The 19,987-nt window shown below is 37.2% G+C and overlaps 1 protein-coding gene and 1 pseudogene across 1 annotated transcript; both read right to left on the reverse strand.

Annotated features, from left to right (window-relative positions):
• Window positions 1-2,891: 2,891 nt before the first annotated feature.
• LOC106822643 (vomeronasal type-1 receptor 4-like) lies at window positions 2,892-3,795 on the reverse strand (annotated as a pseudogene).
• A 15,005-nt stretch (window positions 3,796-18,800) lies between these two features.
• Window positions 18,801-19,787, reverse strand: LOC106822642 (vomeronasal type-1 receptor 4-like). The gene has a single exon (XM_014827925.3). The coding sequence runs from the start codon at window positions 19,740-19,742 to the stop codon at window positions 18,801-18,803; it is 942 nt and encodes a 313-aa protein (XP_014683411.1). The 5' UTR covers window positions 19,743-19,787.
• Between the last annotated feature and the right edge of the window lie 200 nt (window positions 19,788-19,987).

The following is a 19,987-nucleotide window of genomic DNA, read 5'->3' on the forward strand; positions in this document are numbered from 1 at the left end:
GAACAATGCTCAGGTCACGAAATCAAAGGAGAAATCAGAAAATACCTGGAGACAAATGTGAATTAAAATACTACATGCCAAAATTTATGGGATAGAGCAAAAGTGGTTCTAAGAGGGAAGTACATTAAAAAGATCATACTACATGATCAGGTAGGATGTGTTCCAGGGATGCAGGGATAGTTCAACATCTGCAAATCAAGCTATTTAATACACCACATTAACAACATGAAGAATAAAAATCACATGATCATCTCAATAGACACAGAGAAAGCATTTGACAAGATAGATCATCCATTTACGACAACAACTCTGAATAAAATGGGTATAGAAGGAAAGTACCTCAACATAATAAAGGCCATATGTGACAAACCCACAGCTAATGTTCTCAATGGAGAAAAATTGAAAGCTATCCCTGTAAGAAGAGGAACCAGACAAGGATGCCCACTTTCACCACTCTCATTTAACATGGTATTGGAAGTCCTACCCAGAGTAATCAGGCAAGAAAAAGAAATAAAAGGGATCCAAATTGTAAAGGAAGAAGTGAAACTGTCAATATTTGCAGGTGACATGATTTTGTATATAGAAAACTCTAAAGAATCCACGAAAAATCTTTTACAATTAAATGAATATGGTAAAGTTGATGGATACAACATCAGCATACAAAAATCAGTTGTGTTTCTATACACTAACAGTGAAATAGCAGAAATAGAAATTAAGAATACAATCCAGTTTACAATTTCAACAAAAAGAATAAAATATCAAGAAATAAACTTAACCAAAAAGCTGAAAGATCTGTACACTGAGAACTGTAGAACATTGTTGAAAGAAATTGAAGAGGATACAAAGAAATGGAAAGATATTCCATGCTCTTGGGTTGGAATAATTAGTATTGTTAAAATGTCCATAGTACCTAAAGCAATATACAGATTCAGTGCAATCTCTATCAAAGTTCCAACAACATTTTCTACAGAAATGGGAAAAAGAATAATAAAATTTATATAGAACAAGAGACCCAGAATAGCCAAAGGAGTCATGAGAAACAAAGAACAAAGGTGGAGGTATCACACTCCCTGATTTCAAAATATACTACAAATCTATAGTAACCAAAACAGCATGATGCTGGCATAAAAACAGACATACAGATCAATAGAATAGAATTGAGAGCCCAGAAATAAACCCACAAATCTATAGACAGCTAATTTTCTACAAGGGGGCCAAGAACAGACAATAGAGAAAAGAAAGTCTCTTCAAGAAATGATGTTGGGAAAACTGGACAGCCACATGCAAAAGAGTGAAAGTAGACCATTATCTTACACCATACATAAAAACTAAGTCAAAATGGGTTAAAGACTTGAATATAAGACCTGAAACCATTAGACATCTAGAAGAACACATATGCTGTACACTCTTTGATATCTGTCTTAGCAGCATATTTTCAAGTACCATGTCTGACCTAGCAAGGGGAACAATAGAAAAAATAAACAAATGGGACTACATCAAAGTACAAAGCTTCTGCACAGCAAAGGATACCATCAACAAAATGAAAAGACAACATAGCAATCGGGAGAAGATATTTGCAAACCATATATGAGATAATGGGTTAATATCCAAAATATATAAAGAACTCATACATTTCAACAACAAAAAAACTAACAACCCAATTAAAAAGTGAGCAAAAGATCTGAACAGATATGTCTCTGAAGAAGTTATACAGATGGCCAACAGGCACATGAAACGATGTTCAACATCATTAACAGGGAAATGCAAATCAAATCTACAATGAGATATCACCTCACTCTGGTCAGAATGGCTATAATTAGCAGGACAGGAAACAACAAATGTTGGAGAGGATGTGGAGAGAAGGAAACCCTCATGCAGTACTGGTGGGAGTGCAAACTGCTGCAGCCACTATGGAAAACAATATGGAGATTCTTAGAAAAATTGAGAATAGAACTGCTATATGATCCATCTATTCCACTGCTGGATATTTATCCAAAGATCATGAAAACACAAATGCACAAAGATGCATACACCCCTATGTCCATTGCAGCATTACAGTACCATCACAGTAGCAAATACTTTGAAGAAACCTAAGTATCTATTAAATGACGAATAGACAAAGAAGAGGTGGTATATATACACAATGGAATATTAAGCCATAAGCAATGATGAAATCTGGCCATTTATGACAACATGGATGGACCTTTAGGGTATTATGCTATGTGAAATAAGTCAGAGAGAGAAAATCATATACCATATGATTTCAATCATAAGTAGAAGACAAAAACAGCAACAAACAGCCACATAGAGAGAGAGATTGGATGGTGGTTACCAGCAGGGAAGGAGGTAGGGGAGTGGGTGAAAGGGGTGACTAGGCACATGTGTGTGGTGATGGATTGTAATTAGTCTTGGAGTGGTGAACATGATGTCATCTGCAAAGAAATAGAAATATAATGATGTACACTGGAAATTTATATAATCTTGTAAGCCACTGTTACTGCAATAAAATAAATAAATAAATAAAGATTAATAAAGAAAAAAAGACTTTATGTTCAAGCAATTTATTATTGTAATTAATATTATTTTAAATTCTAAATTTTACATCCTTATGTAAAATTTTCCAATATTATTTCCTGATGATTAATAACCATAATATGATTTATATGCATACACACATGAGCATGCACACACATACACTTATAATATGCATGTGCATATTATAATATGCATGTGCATATAATATGCAATATTATATAATATAATATAATGTGTGTGTGTGTGTACCACCACTCTTTTGTAATATGACTGCCTCAGATGATTCTGTGGTGGATGAATGAATAAACTGAACATTGTGCAAAAACACAATTTTCATTTTTCTCCTAGATGAGGAAATTTTGTATTCCTTATTCAGGCAAAGCAGAGCCTGGATACCGTGGAGTCACAGCTCGTGAGCCGAAAGGGACTGACAGTTGGGAAACACAGAGTGACTATGGCAGAGGTGTTCACCAGGAACAAATTAGGATTGTTAAAAAGAGCCAACCACACTGGAAAGATGGAGGAAAGAGTGTAAAAATAGACAAAGGTGCTCACCCAGAATAAGAGTGGTTTTCATAGCTCTCGACTCGGGAGGATCTGGAGGAGACGTTGGTCCTATGGATGTGTTGGACCCTCCTTTTTTGCCTGTGCAGGATGAAAACCATGGAGCCACTGGCCCAGACCATGAGCCCCAAATAGAAAATGTCAGGGAATGATGCAATGCTGCAGATAGTGAGTCTCTGGTTTTGTCATAATGAACAGTATTCAAAATCTTTGTTGTTTGTGATGTTTATGTTTCTCCACTTTCCAGTCACATACATAGGAAAAATCGTGTCTACTAGTATGTGGAGGATCCAGCACAGGAATTTGCTGGTGCTCGTATATTTGAGAGCTTTCAATTTTAGCTCTGTCCAGCTGTAATTCCTGAGGCTGGTGGTGATGGCCTGGAAGATACTCAAGAAGCAGCTGCTACCAATGGACATAACCTCTGCCCACTCTGTGAACATAGAAAAGAAATTTGCATCCAAAACTACTGAGGAAATGTCTCAACCCAAAAGCTGCCATTGTCTGGGGGGCTCCTTTATAGAGAATAAACAAGGAGTTGGCTGCAATCAAGTGCTCAAGAATCAAATCTATGGACCTCGACCCGCACCCACTGAAGTAAAGGAAAATAGAATGGTGAAGAGAGAAATTGCCCAGGATTCCAATGATAGCCTGTGTTAAGAAGGTCGTTCCCATTGCCAGATCCCTCGTGGCCATCTTGTCAGCTCCCAGTCACTGATACTTGTCTTCTGAGGTAGATGATCCTGAATGGGCACAGGTTATACATATAGCATCAACTGAAATCCAATATTCTGCACTTAGCATTAGTTTCACTAAGAAATACTTAATGTTCTTTCTGTACTAAGAGGTTTTCAAGGGTTGAATGTATAACTTTTAAAGAGCACTTATAATGTGAAATCACTCCTGGAAAGGCAGTACATATGGCAACTTCTTCATTCTTCAGAAATCTGTGAGGCAGACACTTCTGTGATTTTAATTATAAGGTGAGGAGAATGTACACATAGAGAGGCTAAGTATTTGTCAAAATCTGCTGCTTAAGGAAGAATGGGGACTTGAAACCGGTTGGGCTCCGTCAAAAATCCAGAAATAGCAAAATTCAAACCACCAAATCAATAAATAATATTTAGTAAGAGTTTATTGTGCATCGAAGATCAGTTCGCAAACTGAGAGTTTTTAAATTCAAAGATTGATATGAAGCTTAGGGACGTGACCATGTTACAGGATGGCTAACAAAGTAAAGATGAGTGAGTTGTTTAACTTTATTACAATGGAGGTTTCCGGACAGCAGGGGACTGGTTAAAAGTGATTATCTTGCACCATTTTTAGGAAGATGGCTTGTTTCTTTTACAATTATCAGAGGCATTTAAAAGAAATAACTTAAGTTTGGCTTATGTTTATGAAATAAGCTAGATTTATTTTTGCTTACATGTCTTATATGGTTTTGTCTGCTCAGGGAATTTTCAACACTGGTCTGTATTTTGTATTTAATTTTAATAGCTGGTATCAAAGACAAAGCATTGAACTACTGTGCTGTATTAAAAATCTAGTTAGCTGTGTTCATGAAATAATCCAGATCTATATTTAGTTTTAATTTGACAGTTTGTCATTTGATTTTAGACTGGTGGTATTTTACAATTTCATTATAACAAGATTACATTTATTTGTAAAGATTTATTCTATATGCCAATATCAACTATGTGTAAAGCTTTAGATATCTTAGAGACATTTGATGCACTGCTGGCAGCAGACTGCTGCAGGAAGCTGACCCATGAAAAGCTACATGTAATAAATATAAGAATGGCTTGACATTAGGAGGGTCATGGAAAGACTCATTTGCATTTATGTCAAGAACACAAGTATAGTGGCAAGAGTCACAGGAATTGTTGAATAATCATATCATGCCTTAAATTTTGGACATAACACACCAATACATGATAAAGTAGTGTAGGGTTGAAAGTATATTATTATTAATTTCAGATAATATATGTATTTGTTTATTAATACCTGAGTTAAGTAAAATTATTCACAATGATGCAACATTTGTGAATGATATTAAAATATGCAATATACACAAAATAGCATTTGCAAGGCATGAAATCTTGTGCATTTTATAAATTGATGTAGTAGATTTTAGGATTGTCAGGAGAACATATATATATGTTTAATAGACTTTATCTTTTAAGTCAGTTTTAGATTCACAGCAAAATTGAGCAGAAGTTACAGAGATTTCACATATATTCCCTGCCTCCTCACACATATTCACAGTGTGTACAAAATCCACAGTGGTACATTCGTTACAACTGATGAGAATATTTCTTAATCAGGTGAACACAAGACAATACGAGCCAGACAGTTGCTGTGTAAAACATGTAATTATTATGTTGACTATTCCTTTAATGTTCCTTCCCTAAATTTAAGAGGGAAAATAGCCTCAGTATAATCAATAGACTACAATGTTTTCAAGAGATACAAATACTATCTCTATTAATTGCATCATACACTCAGAGTTAAAGAAAATATTTTTATTCAAGCAATTGCCATTCAGATATATTTTCTGTGCAGGATCAGGTGATTCCTGTAGATTTATTGTACTCTTCATTATAAGCACACCTCTAGTAATCCTGAAAATTTAGTCTATGATTCCTGTGAAGTAGTCATAACAGCAGATTGATTTCAGAACTACATCCTTAAGCATCTTAAAAGTCACATTTCATTATTACTTGCATTAAATACCAACAATCATTGTCAGTGAAGATGACATAACATTGCATTAGGAGGCATCAAAGATTGGTGTAGTGTGCAAGACACCCCAACATTCCTTAGTAGCTCAGCCCTTTATTTCTCCTTCCTGTGTGCTTTGGCATGAGACCAGGTTCAAACCCAGAGAATCTTTTGCTGACCGGATAGTTTGTGCAGAATTCTGCTATGCCTCCTTCCCTTACAGACTGCCTCTCAGACTGAAATAGCACATACTTACCCAACTCCTTCCTGCTGCTAGGACAGTGGGCTCAACGTGATGGTCACTATGGCCAGAATGTATGTGGGAGGGAGGCATCCAGACCCTGATATATAATTTTGTGACTCTGACCTCCCCTCTCCTCAGAATTGCAATTATTTCATCTGTAGCAACAGTGGGAGTGCAGGCTTGGGAGCTCAGAACATTACTGAAAACATTTCTCCAAGTTGTTAATTACCAAAAACAATTACAAGTTTCTGGTTAGTGCTCCTTAGGAGACTATTGGAGTGTTTTTTAGAGGATTTTTCTTTTCCATCATCTCTGAATGCAGACAAGGTCTCACATGGAGGCAGCAGGAGATGTTGAGGTCTGACATGTGAGGGACTGGCTGCAAGTCTGTGTGTCTCACTGGATTCTTCACTTTCCTGAGAAGTTCTTCTGCCTAATCTCTAGTTCTTGCCTAATATTCATTCCAGCGAACTGAACCATCATTTAAGTTATTAGCAGAGAAATGGAATGAGACAAAATAACTAGGAATGATTTTGAATGAGGTACTAGTAAAAGAAACAACTTGATGCAAATAATTTACATTGAAAATCATTGAGCTCAACTGCATAAATCATAGTCAATTAATTTGGACTCATTTGCACAATTTAATCCCTATTTATATGGAAATATTGTGGGAAAATATACTTTAACATTGTTAACCTCTTCTAGTGATAGGAAGTAGACACAGAAGAATATGCAGTGAAAAAAGAGAAAAGGTTCTGAAATAGTCCTTCACACATAAAAGCACCAGGATCAGATCCTTTAACAGGCCAATTCTATCATTCTTATTACTGTCAGATAAGCCAATGCTACTTACTTACTTTAAGAACATTGTATGGTTACCATACTTCTCTACACTTATTTTGGCTGAATTTGCAAAAGGAGCACTTGTTGCTTTGACAATTAAAAAAAAAAAATTGGAGTTCAAATTGATTAAGTTTTCCTATACCCAAATCCACAATTTAATCCAGATTCACTATCCAGTCACCCCCAAGTTTCAGGTTGGTGTTTAGAGCAACAACTGTGGACAATCCAAACTACTAACACACAAAAACCCATTTACACATGGATGCAAATACCCATGTGCAGGCACACACAGTGAAATACACACTCATATACACTCACATACTTATGCACATACAGTCACATACGGACACCATGTTAGTTGCACATTCATAAACATTCATGAACATACCATACACAAATTCACAATCATATTCTTAAACACGCATGATGCACAACGTTCACACAAACTCACAGTTATACCTTTTCATACAATCACACAGTCACTAAGCATGTGTGAATCTCAATAACGTGTTCTTACACAGAAGAATTGTTATGTCTCCACACCTCTGGATGCCTAAAAAGGGGTGCCTTCCGTTTTCACCCTGTATAATCCTTCTAACCCTACAGCAACCTACAAAAGCAATATTTATAATATGCAGCATTTAAAAAGTGATGTAAGCATTGCCACTGTAAGTTGATACATTTGGTGGGAAAGTTTGGGTGTTTGGGGGAGTGACCATGCATGGGTGTGTGACAGAGCAAAGTCAGCAGGAGAAGGCACAGGGAAAGGGGGGCATATGGATAAGATGGTGACACAGAGATCCTGGGGTGGGGGTGGGGCGGCTAGAGAGGGCAGGAGAAGAAAACAGCAGAAGGATAAAAGACAAAAGAGTATTAAATGTCATAGAGTACATTATCAGTTTTTAGGGCACAAGGGGACAACATGTGCAGGGAAGTTAAGGGTATGGGCATATTGGATTCTGGGGAAAGAGGGGTGCAGTTTTCATGGGAATGAAAGGGATAATGGGGATGGGTGTTTATTGGGAAAAAATACTAATGGTCTGTGGTTGGTGAAATTTACAGGAGACAATGTCTTTGAGGGGTTAAAAAAATGGTGATAGACGAAGAAGGGGCATATGTGTGGGGTAGGCTGATCTTGGAAGTATAGTGTGGTCCAAGGCAGATCGAGGGTGTGGCAAGAGGAGACAGAACCTGGAGGAGATAATGAGTACAAGGTGGGAGGCAAAATAGCTGCCAGATATGAGGGAGCTGGGGAAGGTAGGGGACATGAGTGAGCTAAGGATTCCAGGAGACAGGGACTATAGGGTTGGGTGTAAAGGGTGCAGGGTGTGAATTGGATTCATGGAGGAGTTGAGGACACCTGAGAATTGAGGCTGGGTCATGTGATGGTGTGGCGCATAGAGGACCCAGGAAAAGGGCTGAGATATTTGAAATGGAGTGGACATAGGGCAAGAAAAAGAGGGTCTTAGAGGATGTGGCTTGCTTGGGTGATGGAAGTTGAGGACGGTCAGATTGGAGTCCCTGGAATAGTGGTCACAATGGGATGGATGTCAAAAAGGTGATAGGAGGGAGGTTGTGGGTGACATATAAAAGTCTGAGAGTGACATCATCATCATGGTGGAGTGAGTTGTTCCTTTTGTGTTTTCCCTCTAAGTTACAACTAAATGGACATCCATAAACCAAAAAAGGACTCCCTACACAGCACAACAGAATGCCTGAGAGATCCATGCAACTATACATCTGAAGGTGGGTGGACTGGACTCCCAAGAAGCAGTGAAATGAGGAACGCGGCCCCTTACCCCTCTCTGGAGGCAGTGATCCAGGTCGCAGATCCTCAAACAGTGGCCAATGTGACTGTGAGTGGAGGTAGGGGAAGCCAGGCACATGCACAAATGCTTGTGAAGCAGTAGTAGCCTGCCCTATGGAAGCACCCACCATGCCATGGCAGCCCTGCTCACGTGAATACTTCCCACTGAGCTGAGCATAGCAGGCCAGCCCATATGAAGGCACTCTGCTAAGTAGCTGCAGCCCAGCCTGAATGAAGGCAGAGCAGCCAACCAGCACAAGTAAGTGCAGATGGGGCAGGCACAGAACAAACAGACCCTGCCCTCCCTATTGGTAGCAAGGGGAATCTGCAACCAGAAACAACAAGATCACAGTAGAACTGGTGACCCAGTCCCAAGTGGTGGCAACCAAGACATGAGCTCCACCAGCAGCAGGGGCTGTATACACATTCCCAGGTCCCCAGACCCCACCAGTGACAGTGACACCTGTGAACCCAGCACCCATGGCAGCAGTGCAACTAGAACCCCAAGACAACTCAGGAACAGCAGCAAAGGCGCTGCATGGGATGTCAGCATCCAAACCCAAGGAGAACCACTGGAGGAACCTGAGACCTAGGTGACCAGGACCAAAGTAACCAAAGCTGTACCCAAATAAGAAAAGGTGATTACTGCCACAAATGTGCTGGAAGAGGATCAATTCATCGAACACCATGATAAACAGAGAAGACTACAACCTAACTGACAGAGAATTCAAAATAGTTATCATAAAGAAAAATAAATGAACTACAAGAAAACTCAGAAAGACAGTTCAATAGTCTCAGGAATAAAATTAATGACCAGAAGGAATATTCACTAAACAGACTGAAGCTCAAAAATAACCAAACTGAAATTCTGGATATGAAGAACACAATTAATGAGTTAAAAAATAATGTAAAAAGCCTAAAAAATAGAGTAGCCCTTATGGAGGAGAGAATTAGTGACTTAAAGATGGAAACCTAGAAACACTTGAGGTGGAGAAAGAGAGAAAACTAAGATTTTTAAAAAATGAAGAAATTCTTTCATAAATATCCAACTCAATTAGGAAAAGTAACATAAAGATCATAGATATCCAAGAGGGATAAGAGAAGGACAAAGGAGCAGAGAGCTTGTTCAAAGAAATAATACCTGAGAACTTCCCAAAACTGGGGAGGGAACTGGACATACAAGCACACAAATTCAATAGAACTGCTAATTACATCAATGCAAAAGGACCTTTTCCAAGGCATATAATATTAAAATTGTCAAAAGTCAATGACAAAAGAAAAAAAAAGTGAAGGGCAGCAAGGGAGAGGAAAATAACCTAAAAAGGAACTCCCATCAGACTTTCAGTAGATTTCTCAGCAGAAATCTTACAGATGAGGAGCGAATGGAATGAAATATTCAAAATACTGAAAGACAAAATCTATCAGCCAAGAATACTCTATCTAACGAAATTATCCTTCAGATATGATGGAGAAATAAAATCTTTCCAAGATAAACAAAAGCTGAGAGAGTTATCCTGCCTTGCAAGAGATGATGAAGGGAGCCCTCCTACCTGAAACAAAAAGACAAAGGTTTACAAAGCTTTGAGCAAGGAGATAAATAGACAGACAAAATCAGAAAATTGCAGCTCACTATCAGAATAGGTTAGCAAACACTAATTATAACATAAAATATAAAGGGAAAAAAGCATCAAAAATAACTGTACACATTTCAATTTAGTCACAAAGTCACAACACAAAAAAGAATAATTTGTGACAACAAAAATATGAAAGGGGAATGGGAAAAGGATGGAACCTGCATAGGCTAATGGAGATAAGAGGCTATCAGAAAATGGACTGTCTCATCTATGAGATCTTTTATGCACACCTCACAATAATCACAAAACAAAAAATTGGAGCAGAGTCACAAATCACAAATAAAGAGAAAATTGATAAAACTATCACAGAAAACCACCAAACTGAAACGGCAATCAGAAATACAAGGGAAAAGAAACAATGGAAATATAGAACAATCAGAAAACAAAAGATAAAATGGCAGTATTATGCGCAGAAATATCAGTAATCACTCTAAATATAAATAGACTGAATTCACCAATAAAAAGACACAGAGTGGCTGGAGGGATTAAAAAACAGAACCCAACAATATGCTGGCTTTATGAAATACATCTCAGCTCTAAAAACAAACATAGGCTCAGAGTGAAGGGATGGAGGATGATACCCCAAGCGAAAGGAATCATGTGTAACCATAATTTTACCAGAGAAAGCAGACTTAAAAATAAAAAAGATAATGAGAGACAAAGATGGGCATTATATAATGATAAAATGGACATTCCACCAAGAAGACATAACACTTAATATATATGCACCTAAGATGGGAGCATCAAAGTATATAAAGCAACTATTAAGAGACCTACAAGGAGAAATTGACAACAACACAATAATAGTAGAGGACCTCAACACCCCATTTATGTCAAGGGATAGATCATCCACACAGAAATTCAACAAGGAAATAGTGGCCTTAAATGAAACACTAGACCGAATGGATTTAACAGATAATATAAAACATTTCATCCAAAAGCAGAAAAATACATATTCTTCTCAAATGCACACAGAGCATTCTAAAGATAGACCATATGTTGGAAAACAAGGCAAGACTCAATAAATTTAGGAAGATTGAAATCATATCAAGCATCTTTTCTGATCACAATGCTATGAAACTGGAAGTCAACTACAAGAAAAAACCTGGGAAAGGCACACATATGTGAAGACTAAACAACATGCTACTGAACAACCACTGGATCAATGAAGAAATCAAACGAGAAATCAAAAAATACCTGGAGACAAATGAAAATCAAAACAGAGCATACCAACTCTTATGGGAGACAGCAAAAGCGGTCCTAAGAGGGCAATTTATAGCAATACAGTCCTACCTCAACAAACAAACGAAAAATCTCAAATAAGTAATCTTAAACTACACCTAAAACATCTAAAAGAACAAGAAAAAGAAGAACAAACAAAGCTCAAAGTCAATAGAAGGAGGAAAATAATAAAAATCAAAGCAGAAATAAATGAAATAAGAGACTAATAAAAAGCAGAAAGGATCAATGAAACTAAGAGCTATTTCTTTGAGAATATACACAAAGTTGACAAACTCCTAGGCAGAATCACTAAGAAATAAAGAGAGAAGACTCAAATAAATAAAATTAGAAATGACAGAGGAGAAATTACCATGGATACCACAGAAATACACAGGATTATAAGAGAATACTACAAAAAGCTATATGCCAACAAATTGGATAACCTAGAAGAAATGGATAAATTCTTAGAATCATACCACTTTCCAAAACTAAATCAAGAAAATTAAGAGAATCAGAATAGACCAACTGCAAGCAAAGAGATTGAAACGGTAATCAAAAGCCCCCGCAAAAAACAAAAGTCCAGAACAGATGGCTTCTCCGGTGAATTCTCCCAAACATTCAAAAAAGATTTAATACCTAACTATCTTAAACTATTACAAAATACTGAAGTAGACAGAACATGTCCCAACTCATTCTATGAGGCTAACATTACCCTAATACCAAAACCAGGCAAGGACAACACAAAGAAGGGAAATTACAGGCCAATATCACTGATGAACATAGATGCAAAAATCTTAGCAAATCAAATACAACAACACATTAAAAGGATCATAAACTATGATCAAGTGGGATTTATTCCAGTGATGCAGGCATGGTTCAATATCTGTAAATCAATCAATGTGGTACACCACATTAGCAAAATGAGGAATTAAAATCGCATGATCATCTCAATACATGCAGAGAAAGAATTTGACAAGATACAATATCCTTATATAATAAAAATTCTCAATAAAATAAGTAGAGAAGGAAACTACCTCAAGATAAAAAGGCCATATATGACCAATCTGTAGTCAACATCATATTTAATGGTGAAACACTGAAAGCCCTTCCTCTGAGAACAAGAACAAGACAAGGATGCCCACTTTCACCACTCTTATTCAACATAGTACTGGATATTAGCCAGAGCAATTAAGCAAGAAAAAGAAACAAAAGGGATCCGGATTGGAAAGGAAGAAGTAAAACTCTCACTGGTTTTGGATGACATGATTCTGTCTATAGAAAACTTTAAACAATCCACCAGAAAAGTATTAAAAATAACAACTTCAGCAAAGTGGCAGGGTACAAATCAACATACAAAAATCAGTTGCATTTCTGTATACTAGTAGTGAACTAGCAGAAAGAGAAGTCAAGTATACAATCCTATTTACGATCGCAACAAATATAATAAAATATCTAGGAATAAATTTAACCAAAGAGGTGAAAGGCCCACACACATAAAACTATAAGACTTTAGTGAAAGAAATCAAAGAATAAAAAGAAATGGAAAAATATTCCATGATCATGGGTTAAATTAACAAACATAGATGAAATGTCCATATTACCTAAAGCAACCTACAGATTCAATTCAATCCCAATAAGAATTTCCATAACAGTCTTCACAGAAATAGAATAAAGGATCCTAAAATTTATATGGAACAACAGGAGACTCCAACCAGCCAAAGTAATCCTGAAAAAGAAAGAACAAAACTAGAAGTGTCACAATCCCCGACTTTAAAATATACTACAAAACTATAGTAATCAAAATAACACAGGAGTGGCAAAAAAACACACACCCAGATCAATGGAACAGAATTAAAATCCCAGAAAAAATGCCACACATATACAGACAGCTGATCTTCAACAAATGAGCCAAGAACATACAATGGAGAAAGGAAAGTCTGTTCAATAAATGGCGTTGGGAGAACTGGGCAGCCATGTGCAAAAGAAAGAAAGTAGACCTTACACAAAAATTAACTCAAAGTGGATTAAAGACTTGAATGTAAGACCTAAAACCCTAAAACTCTTAGGAGAAAATATACGTGGTACACTCTTTGACATCAGTCTTAGCAGTGTCTTTTTGAATATCATGTCGACTCAGGGAAGAGAAACAAAATAAAAAATAAACAAATTGGACTACATCAGACTAAAAAGCTTCTGCACAGGAAAGGAAACCATGAACAAAATGAAAAGACAACCCAGCAACGAGGAGAAAATATTTGCAAATCATATATCTGACAAGGGGTTAATTTCCAAAATATCTAAAGAATGCATACAACTGAACAACAATGAAACAAACAACCTGACCAAAAAATAGGCAGAGGATCTGAACAGATATTTTTCCAAAGAAGATATACAGATAGCCAACAGGCATAGGAAAGGATGTTCAACATCACTGATTATGAGGGAAATGCCAATCAAAACTACAATGAATATCACCTTTTACCCATCAGAATGGCTATAGTTAACAAGACAAGAATAACAAATGTTGGAGAGGATGTGGAGAAATGGGAACCCTCATATATTGCTGGTGGGAATGCAAACAGATGCAGCCAATATGGAAAATAGTATGCAGATATCTCAAAAAATTAAAAATAAGAATACTATATGTTCCTGCTATCCCACTACTGAGTATTTATCCAAACAACATGAAATCAACAATTCAAAGAGATTAACACATCCCTATGGTCATCACAGCATTATTCACAATAGCCAAGATGTGGAAGCAACACAAGCACCCATCTACAGATGAATGGATAAAGAAGATGTGCTATATATATACAATGGAATACTACTCAGCATAAAATGGACAAAATCATACAATTTGTGACAACATGGATGGACCTTGATGGTATTATGTTAATTGAAATAAGCCAGACAGAGAAAGACAAACACCATATGAATTCATTCATATGTGGAAGATAAACAAACACATGGGTAAGTAGAACAGATTAGTGGTTACCAGAGGAGAAGGGGGTGAGTGGAAGGACAAAGGGATAAAGGGGCACATATGTATGGTGAGGGATAAAAATTAGACTATTGGTGGTGAACACGATGCAGTCTCTACTGATATATAGAAACGATATATAAAAATGTACATCTGAAATTCGCACAATGTTATAAGCCAATATGACTTCAATAAAATTAATTTTTTTTAAAAAAAGGAAGCAAAGTATGTTTGAGTTTTTCATGCTCCCAGGTCCATTTCTAAAGGAAGGCTTTTGGGAGTCATCATTGCTAAATGAGGCAATGATTAGTGACCAAACTACCCAGTGGTTTACTGGTAAATGATTAATGACTGGCACTCCAACAAGTACAAAAAAACGATGTATGCAAATATTTTACATAAGTTTCTTAAACTTTATGGATATAAAAGATGTGAGTCACACAATTTACAAATAATAATAAAATATAAAACACTCTTTATTTTAAATTCCATGTAGGCAACTGATTTTCACAGAATGATTTCATTGACCTGTGCGCAGTCTTACAACTGCAGCCAATAATGTTTGCCATTGATGAATGAGTATAGTTCTGACATGAATGTTGGTTAATATTGTCATTTATTTTAATGAGTAGGACGTAAGTGAAACAATAAAGACATATGCCAGAATGTCTCTCCTTCATCAATGATGTTAGCAATTTTTCTGATGAATTGGATAATGGCTTTTGTTTTTCGGAAGAATATTTCATCAGTTTCTTTTGATATTCACAATGTAAGAGGTGCAGACACAATACACTTTTAAGTTTAATCTACAATATTATTTTCTCCACCATGTTGTTACATCTAGATAATCAATAAAATAATGTTTTAAACCTCAGAAAAATCTGTGCAAGGTAGTCCGGAACATAAGTTGATACAAGATATAAAAAAGTATATATTTGAGAGGCATATGGAGAATTTTCCCTCTACAAGGTGCACCTTTCCATTTAAAATATGGGAATAACTGATTGTATAAAAAGATGTATTGAAAATTTTTGATACCAAGACTGACCTTAGTTGCGTGGTGCTGTGGAGTTGTTAAACGCTGTAGCAGGCACGTTGAGACACAGGTTTACCCAGACACTTAATGAAAAAGACAGATCCGAGGGAGTGAGAATGTTCATCTGGGTGAGCAATGAGAGGTGAGAGCAAATGGAAACAAAGAATAATATCATATTTTCAGAACAAACTGAAATTTGTTAGTTTAATGGAAAAATATATAATTTACTACCCTCAATAAAAGAAATAAAGTCTGAATGGTTTGCTGATCTAACTTTGTTGCAAGGTCAGTTGGCAAGGCTGAAGAAGGCCTGCGTGGCTTCTTCACAGTACAGCATGGATTTTTTTTTTTCTTTTTACTGCTTTAAAGGCTGTACAGTTTGCTTGCTAGATATGCCTGTTAGACCAGGGACAGGGGTCCCAAAAATCTGTCCACTCTTTATTTATTGCACGAGATTGAACATATAAATCCATTGTCAAAATAATTCTTTTGATTTTCAAATTGCTGATCTCAATACTTTGCATCAGCTTCATAAGGTAAATACAGAGCAAGCTGCATTAACACCACTCCAACAATTGAGGAAATATACACTTTGATATTTAGAAACCCAAAAGCTACAAACTCTACATAAATAGAATAGATTCATATTTTTCCCTTTCAAATGGCTTTCCCTACAGTGCTCCAAATTTAATGAAACTTCCAACCATAAACTAATTTCATTACTGCAGAGACATTAGCATGCACCTCCAATCCCCTTTCTTGCCAACATACCCAAGTCATCTTAACATAACAGGAAAATCAGCCTTCTATACATCCCAATCCAGTTTTTTTTCAATTGTCCACAATCACTTGATCATTTTTAAATATCAGTTGAAGCATATTTGTTTTTTGCTCTCTTTCACCCCAATCGACTTTAATCTGGCCATTTCTGCATGAAAATGATTTCCACATGGTAATCTCCCCTCATAATATTATACTTGAAACAAATGACTACTGTCTCTCTAAGGATGTTATATAAAAACTGTTACATGGCAACCAAAGACTCTAATCACTGAGAAGGACTTTACCCTCCAACTTTACCCCAGGCTATTATTTATTCCCTAAGAACATTACTTTTCCTCAGTTTCAGTAATGATCTGCCACATGCTGACAATTTTCATGTAGATATTCCTAAAATTCTATGCCTAGTTCATTTCTGTGAAATTTCTTGTGATAGCTTGAAAGCTACACCCTCGAAGATTTCTCCATAACATCCAGATAGTTTCAAGACCTGGTGCTTACTATTGCGTAAATTCTGATCTCCTCTACTACAAGCATTAGGAAAACTTCAATCACATTGGTATTTACATAACAATTATATTTCATCACAATATTATCATGATTTATTGCTTACTTTGAAGAAGACACACAGCATGTTTTGCTTACCATTCTCTTGTGGTTCACAATTTAATTTAAGACTTTGAGGGGGAAGGAATGAATTGGCAACTGTACATTGTGGAAACATGTACAATTTATATATTTCTCATAAGATTAGGGGACCTTATATTCCTTATCCAGGCAAAGCAGAGTCTGGATACACTGGAGTCACTGTTCATCAGCCTGAGAACGAATTAAATTCACATGAGACAGAATAGCAAGAGAAAATTAAACAAAGCTTTATTAGGATCATAGCCCGGGGCCTTTCTTCCTGAAGGGAGAAAGGGCGCCGAAGAAGTGGGGTGCACAGAATGGTTATATACCCCCAAACAGGATATTTAATATATGATTGAAATGTCCCTCCCACAATAGTCACAAGATTGCCCTGGTGGCACAGCGCTTGATGGACACAGCAGGTAGTGGTCTGCTATCCCGGAGGGTGGAGGGCATAGCAGGAGGCAAGTCTATTGTCTCGAGATGGGTGGTCACAGGTGAGCGCAGCAATCAGTTCCTAGCCTAAGGAAAGATGCTTAATCCTTAAAGAAATGCCAACATTGGGAGGGGGAGGGAAGTCAGTTACAGGAGGTTACCAGATAAGCACAATAAAATGCAGATTTAAGTACTTGCCTTTGGCATTGATTAAGAGTTTATAGAGACAAGGTCATCTCCCCTTCTTCCTGGTACATAGAGGGGGATATCTTTACAGATGGAGAGTTCTTTTACAATGTAAATGTCTCCTAACAAAGGGTAAGTAAATTCTACTCTTCAGTTGTTTTCCTGTCTGCAAAGTAACTAGCCTCAAATAATCATCATGCCAAAGAGACATATCTTGGGGTGGCCAATTCCAGTCCCCTCATTCCTAAAATGGAGGAAATATACAGTTAGCTCTTTGGAAATGCAAAAGCCACAAACTCTACATAAACACAATAGATTCATTTCTTTTGCTTTCAAATGGCTCTCCCTACAGTGCTCCAAACTGAATCAAACTTTTTACCATAAACTAATTTCATTTCTGTAGAGACGTGAGCATGAATCTCCAGACCCCTTTCTTGCCAACATGCCAAAGTAGTCTTAACATAATCTAGGCAAATCAGCCTTCTACACATCACGATACATGTCTTTCTAATTGTCAGCAATCACTTGATGGTTCTTCGACATCAACTGAAGCATATTTATATTTTGTGTTCTCCTTTGCCCCATTCTACTTTAATCTTGCCATTTCTGCAAGGAAATGACTTGGGCATGCTAATCTCCATGCATAATATTATATTCCAAATAAATGACTATGGTCTCTAAGGATGGTATGTATAAAACTCTTAACAGGCACTCAAAGGCTCTAATCCCCGAAAGACTTTGCCCTCCAGCTCTACCTTAGGCTATTCCGTATTCCTTAAGAAGATTCCTTCTCTCCAGTTTCAGTAAAGATCTGCCACAGGCTGAACCATTTTCATGGACATTTTCCTAAAATTCTATGCCTAGTTTATTTCTGGGAAATTTATTGAAACAGACTGAAAGTTACACACTCATAGACTTCTCCATAATATCCGGATAGTTTCAAGATCTGGTGCTTATTATTGCATAAATTCTGAACTCTTCCACTGAAAGCAATAGTAAAACTTCAATCACATATGTATTTACGTAATAATTATATTTACTTATAATACTATTACAATTCATTGTTTATTTTAAAGAAGACAATCAGCATGTTCTGTTTACCATTCTCTTGAGATTTTATTTAGCACTCTGAAGGGGAATTAATGAGTGGCAATGCACATTGTGGAAATACATGTAATTTATCTATTTCTCATAAGATTAGGAGATTTTATATTCCTTATCCAGGCAAAGCAGGGTCTGGATACACTGGAGTCACCATGCATGAGCAGAAAGGGGCTGACTGTTGGGAAACACACAGCCATGATTGCAGTGAGGTTCACCAGGAGCCAGTCAGGATTATTTAAAACAGACAAAGGAACTTGAAAGATGCAGGCAACTGCATAAAAAAAGGCAAAGGTGCTCATCAGGAGAAGGATGGTTTTGGTAGCTCTGGACTCAGGGGAGGATCTGCGGGAGATGTTGGCCCTACGAAGGTGTTGGACCCTCTGCTTGTGCCTGTACAGGACGAAAACCATGGTGCTGCTGGCCCAAAGCATGAGCCCCAAACAGAAAACATCAGGGACTGATAGCAATGCTGCATATAATGAGTCACTGGTTTTGTCATGAACAATAGAAGAACAGTATAGGAAATCTTTGTGGTTTGTCATGTTTTTGTTGCTCAGTTTGCCAGTTACAAAGATAGGAAAAATGACATTTACCAGCACTTGCAGGATCCAAAACAGGGAAATAGAGGGGACAATGTAGTTGGGAGCTTTTACTTTAAGTTCTGCCCACCTGGAGTTCCTGTGACTGATCGTGATCACCTGGAAGACACTCAAGACACAGATGCTACCAATGGACACTCCCCTCCCCACCCTGTGAAGAAAGAAACAAAGTTTGCATCCAAAATCACTGAGGAAGTTTTTCCACCCAAATGCTGCCATTGTCTGAGGGACTCCTTTACAGAAGAGGGCTAGGAAGTTGGCTACAATCAGGTGCTTAAGAATCAAATCTGTGCACCTTAACCTGGACTGAGTGAAGTAAAGGATGATATAATGGCAAAGAAGAGAGACATTGCCCAGGATCCCCACCACGGTCTGTGTTAAGAAGATCACTCCTATTGCCAAATCCCTGTTGGCCATCCTGTCAGTGCCCAGTCAGTGATATTTGTCTTCTGAGCTAGAGTTTCCTGAATGGGAATAAAAGGCATTGGCTACATGGATCTTGCCAGCTGAAATCCAATAATCTCCACCTACTTTACTTCCCACTTATGTTATGGAAAGCAAAGTTGGGTCACCTCCTAGAGAGTTAAATCAGACTCTCCACCAGAAGTAGTTGTCTCACAAAGTAAGGTATATTTGCAGCAAATAGGACACCATGAGGAATC

Source organism: Equus asinus, chromosome 26 (assembly GCF_041296235.1).
Source record: "Equus asinus isolate D_3611 breed Donkey chromosome 26, EquAss-T2T_v2, whole genome shotgun sequence".
Classification (NCBI taxonomy): domain Eukaryota; kingdom Metazoa; phylum Chordata; class Mammalia; order Perissodactyla; family Equidae; genus Equus; species Equus asinus.

What these genes read in the sequence shown, in the direction of transcription:
- LOC106822642 (XM_014827925.3), bottom strand. Translation starts at nt 19,742, where the DNA reads ATGGCCAACAGGGATTTGGCAATAGGAGTGATCTTCTTAACACAGACC.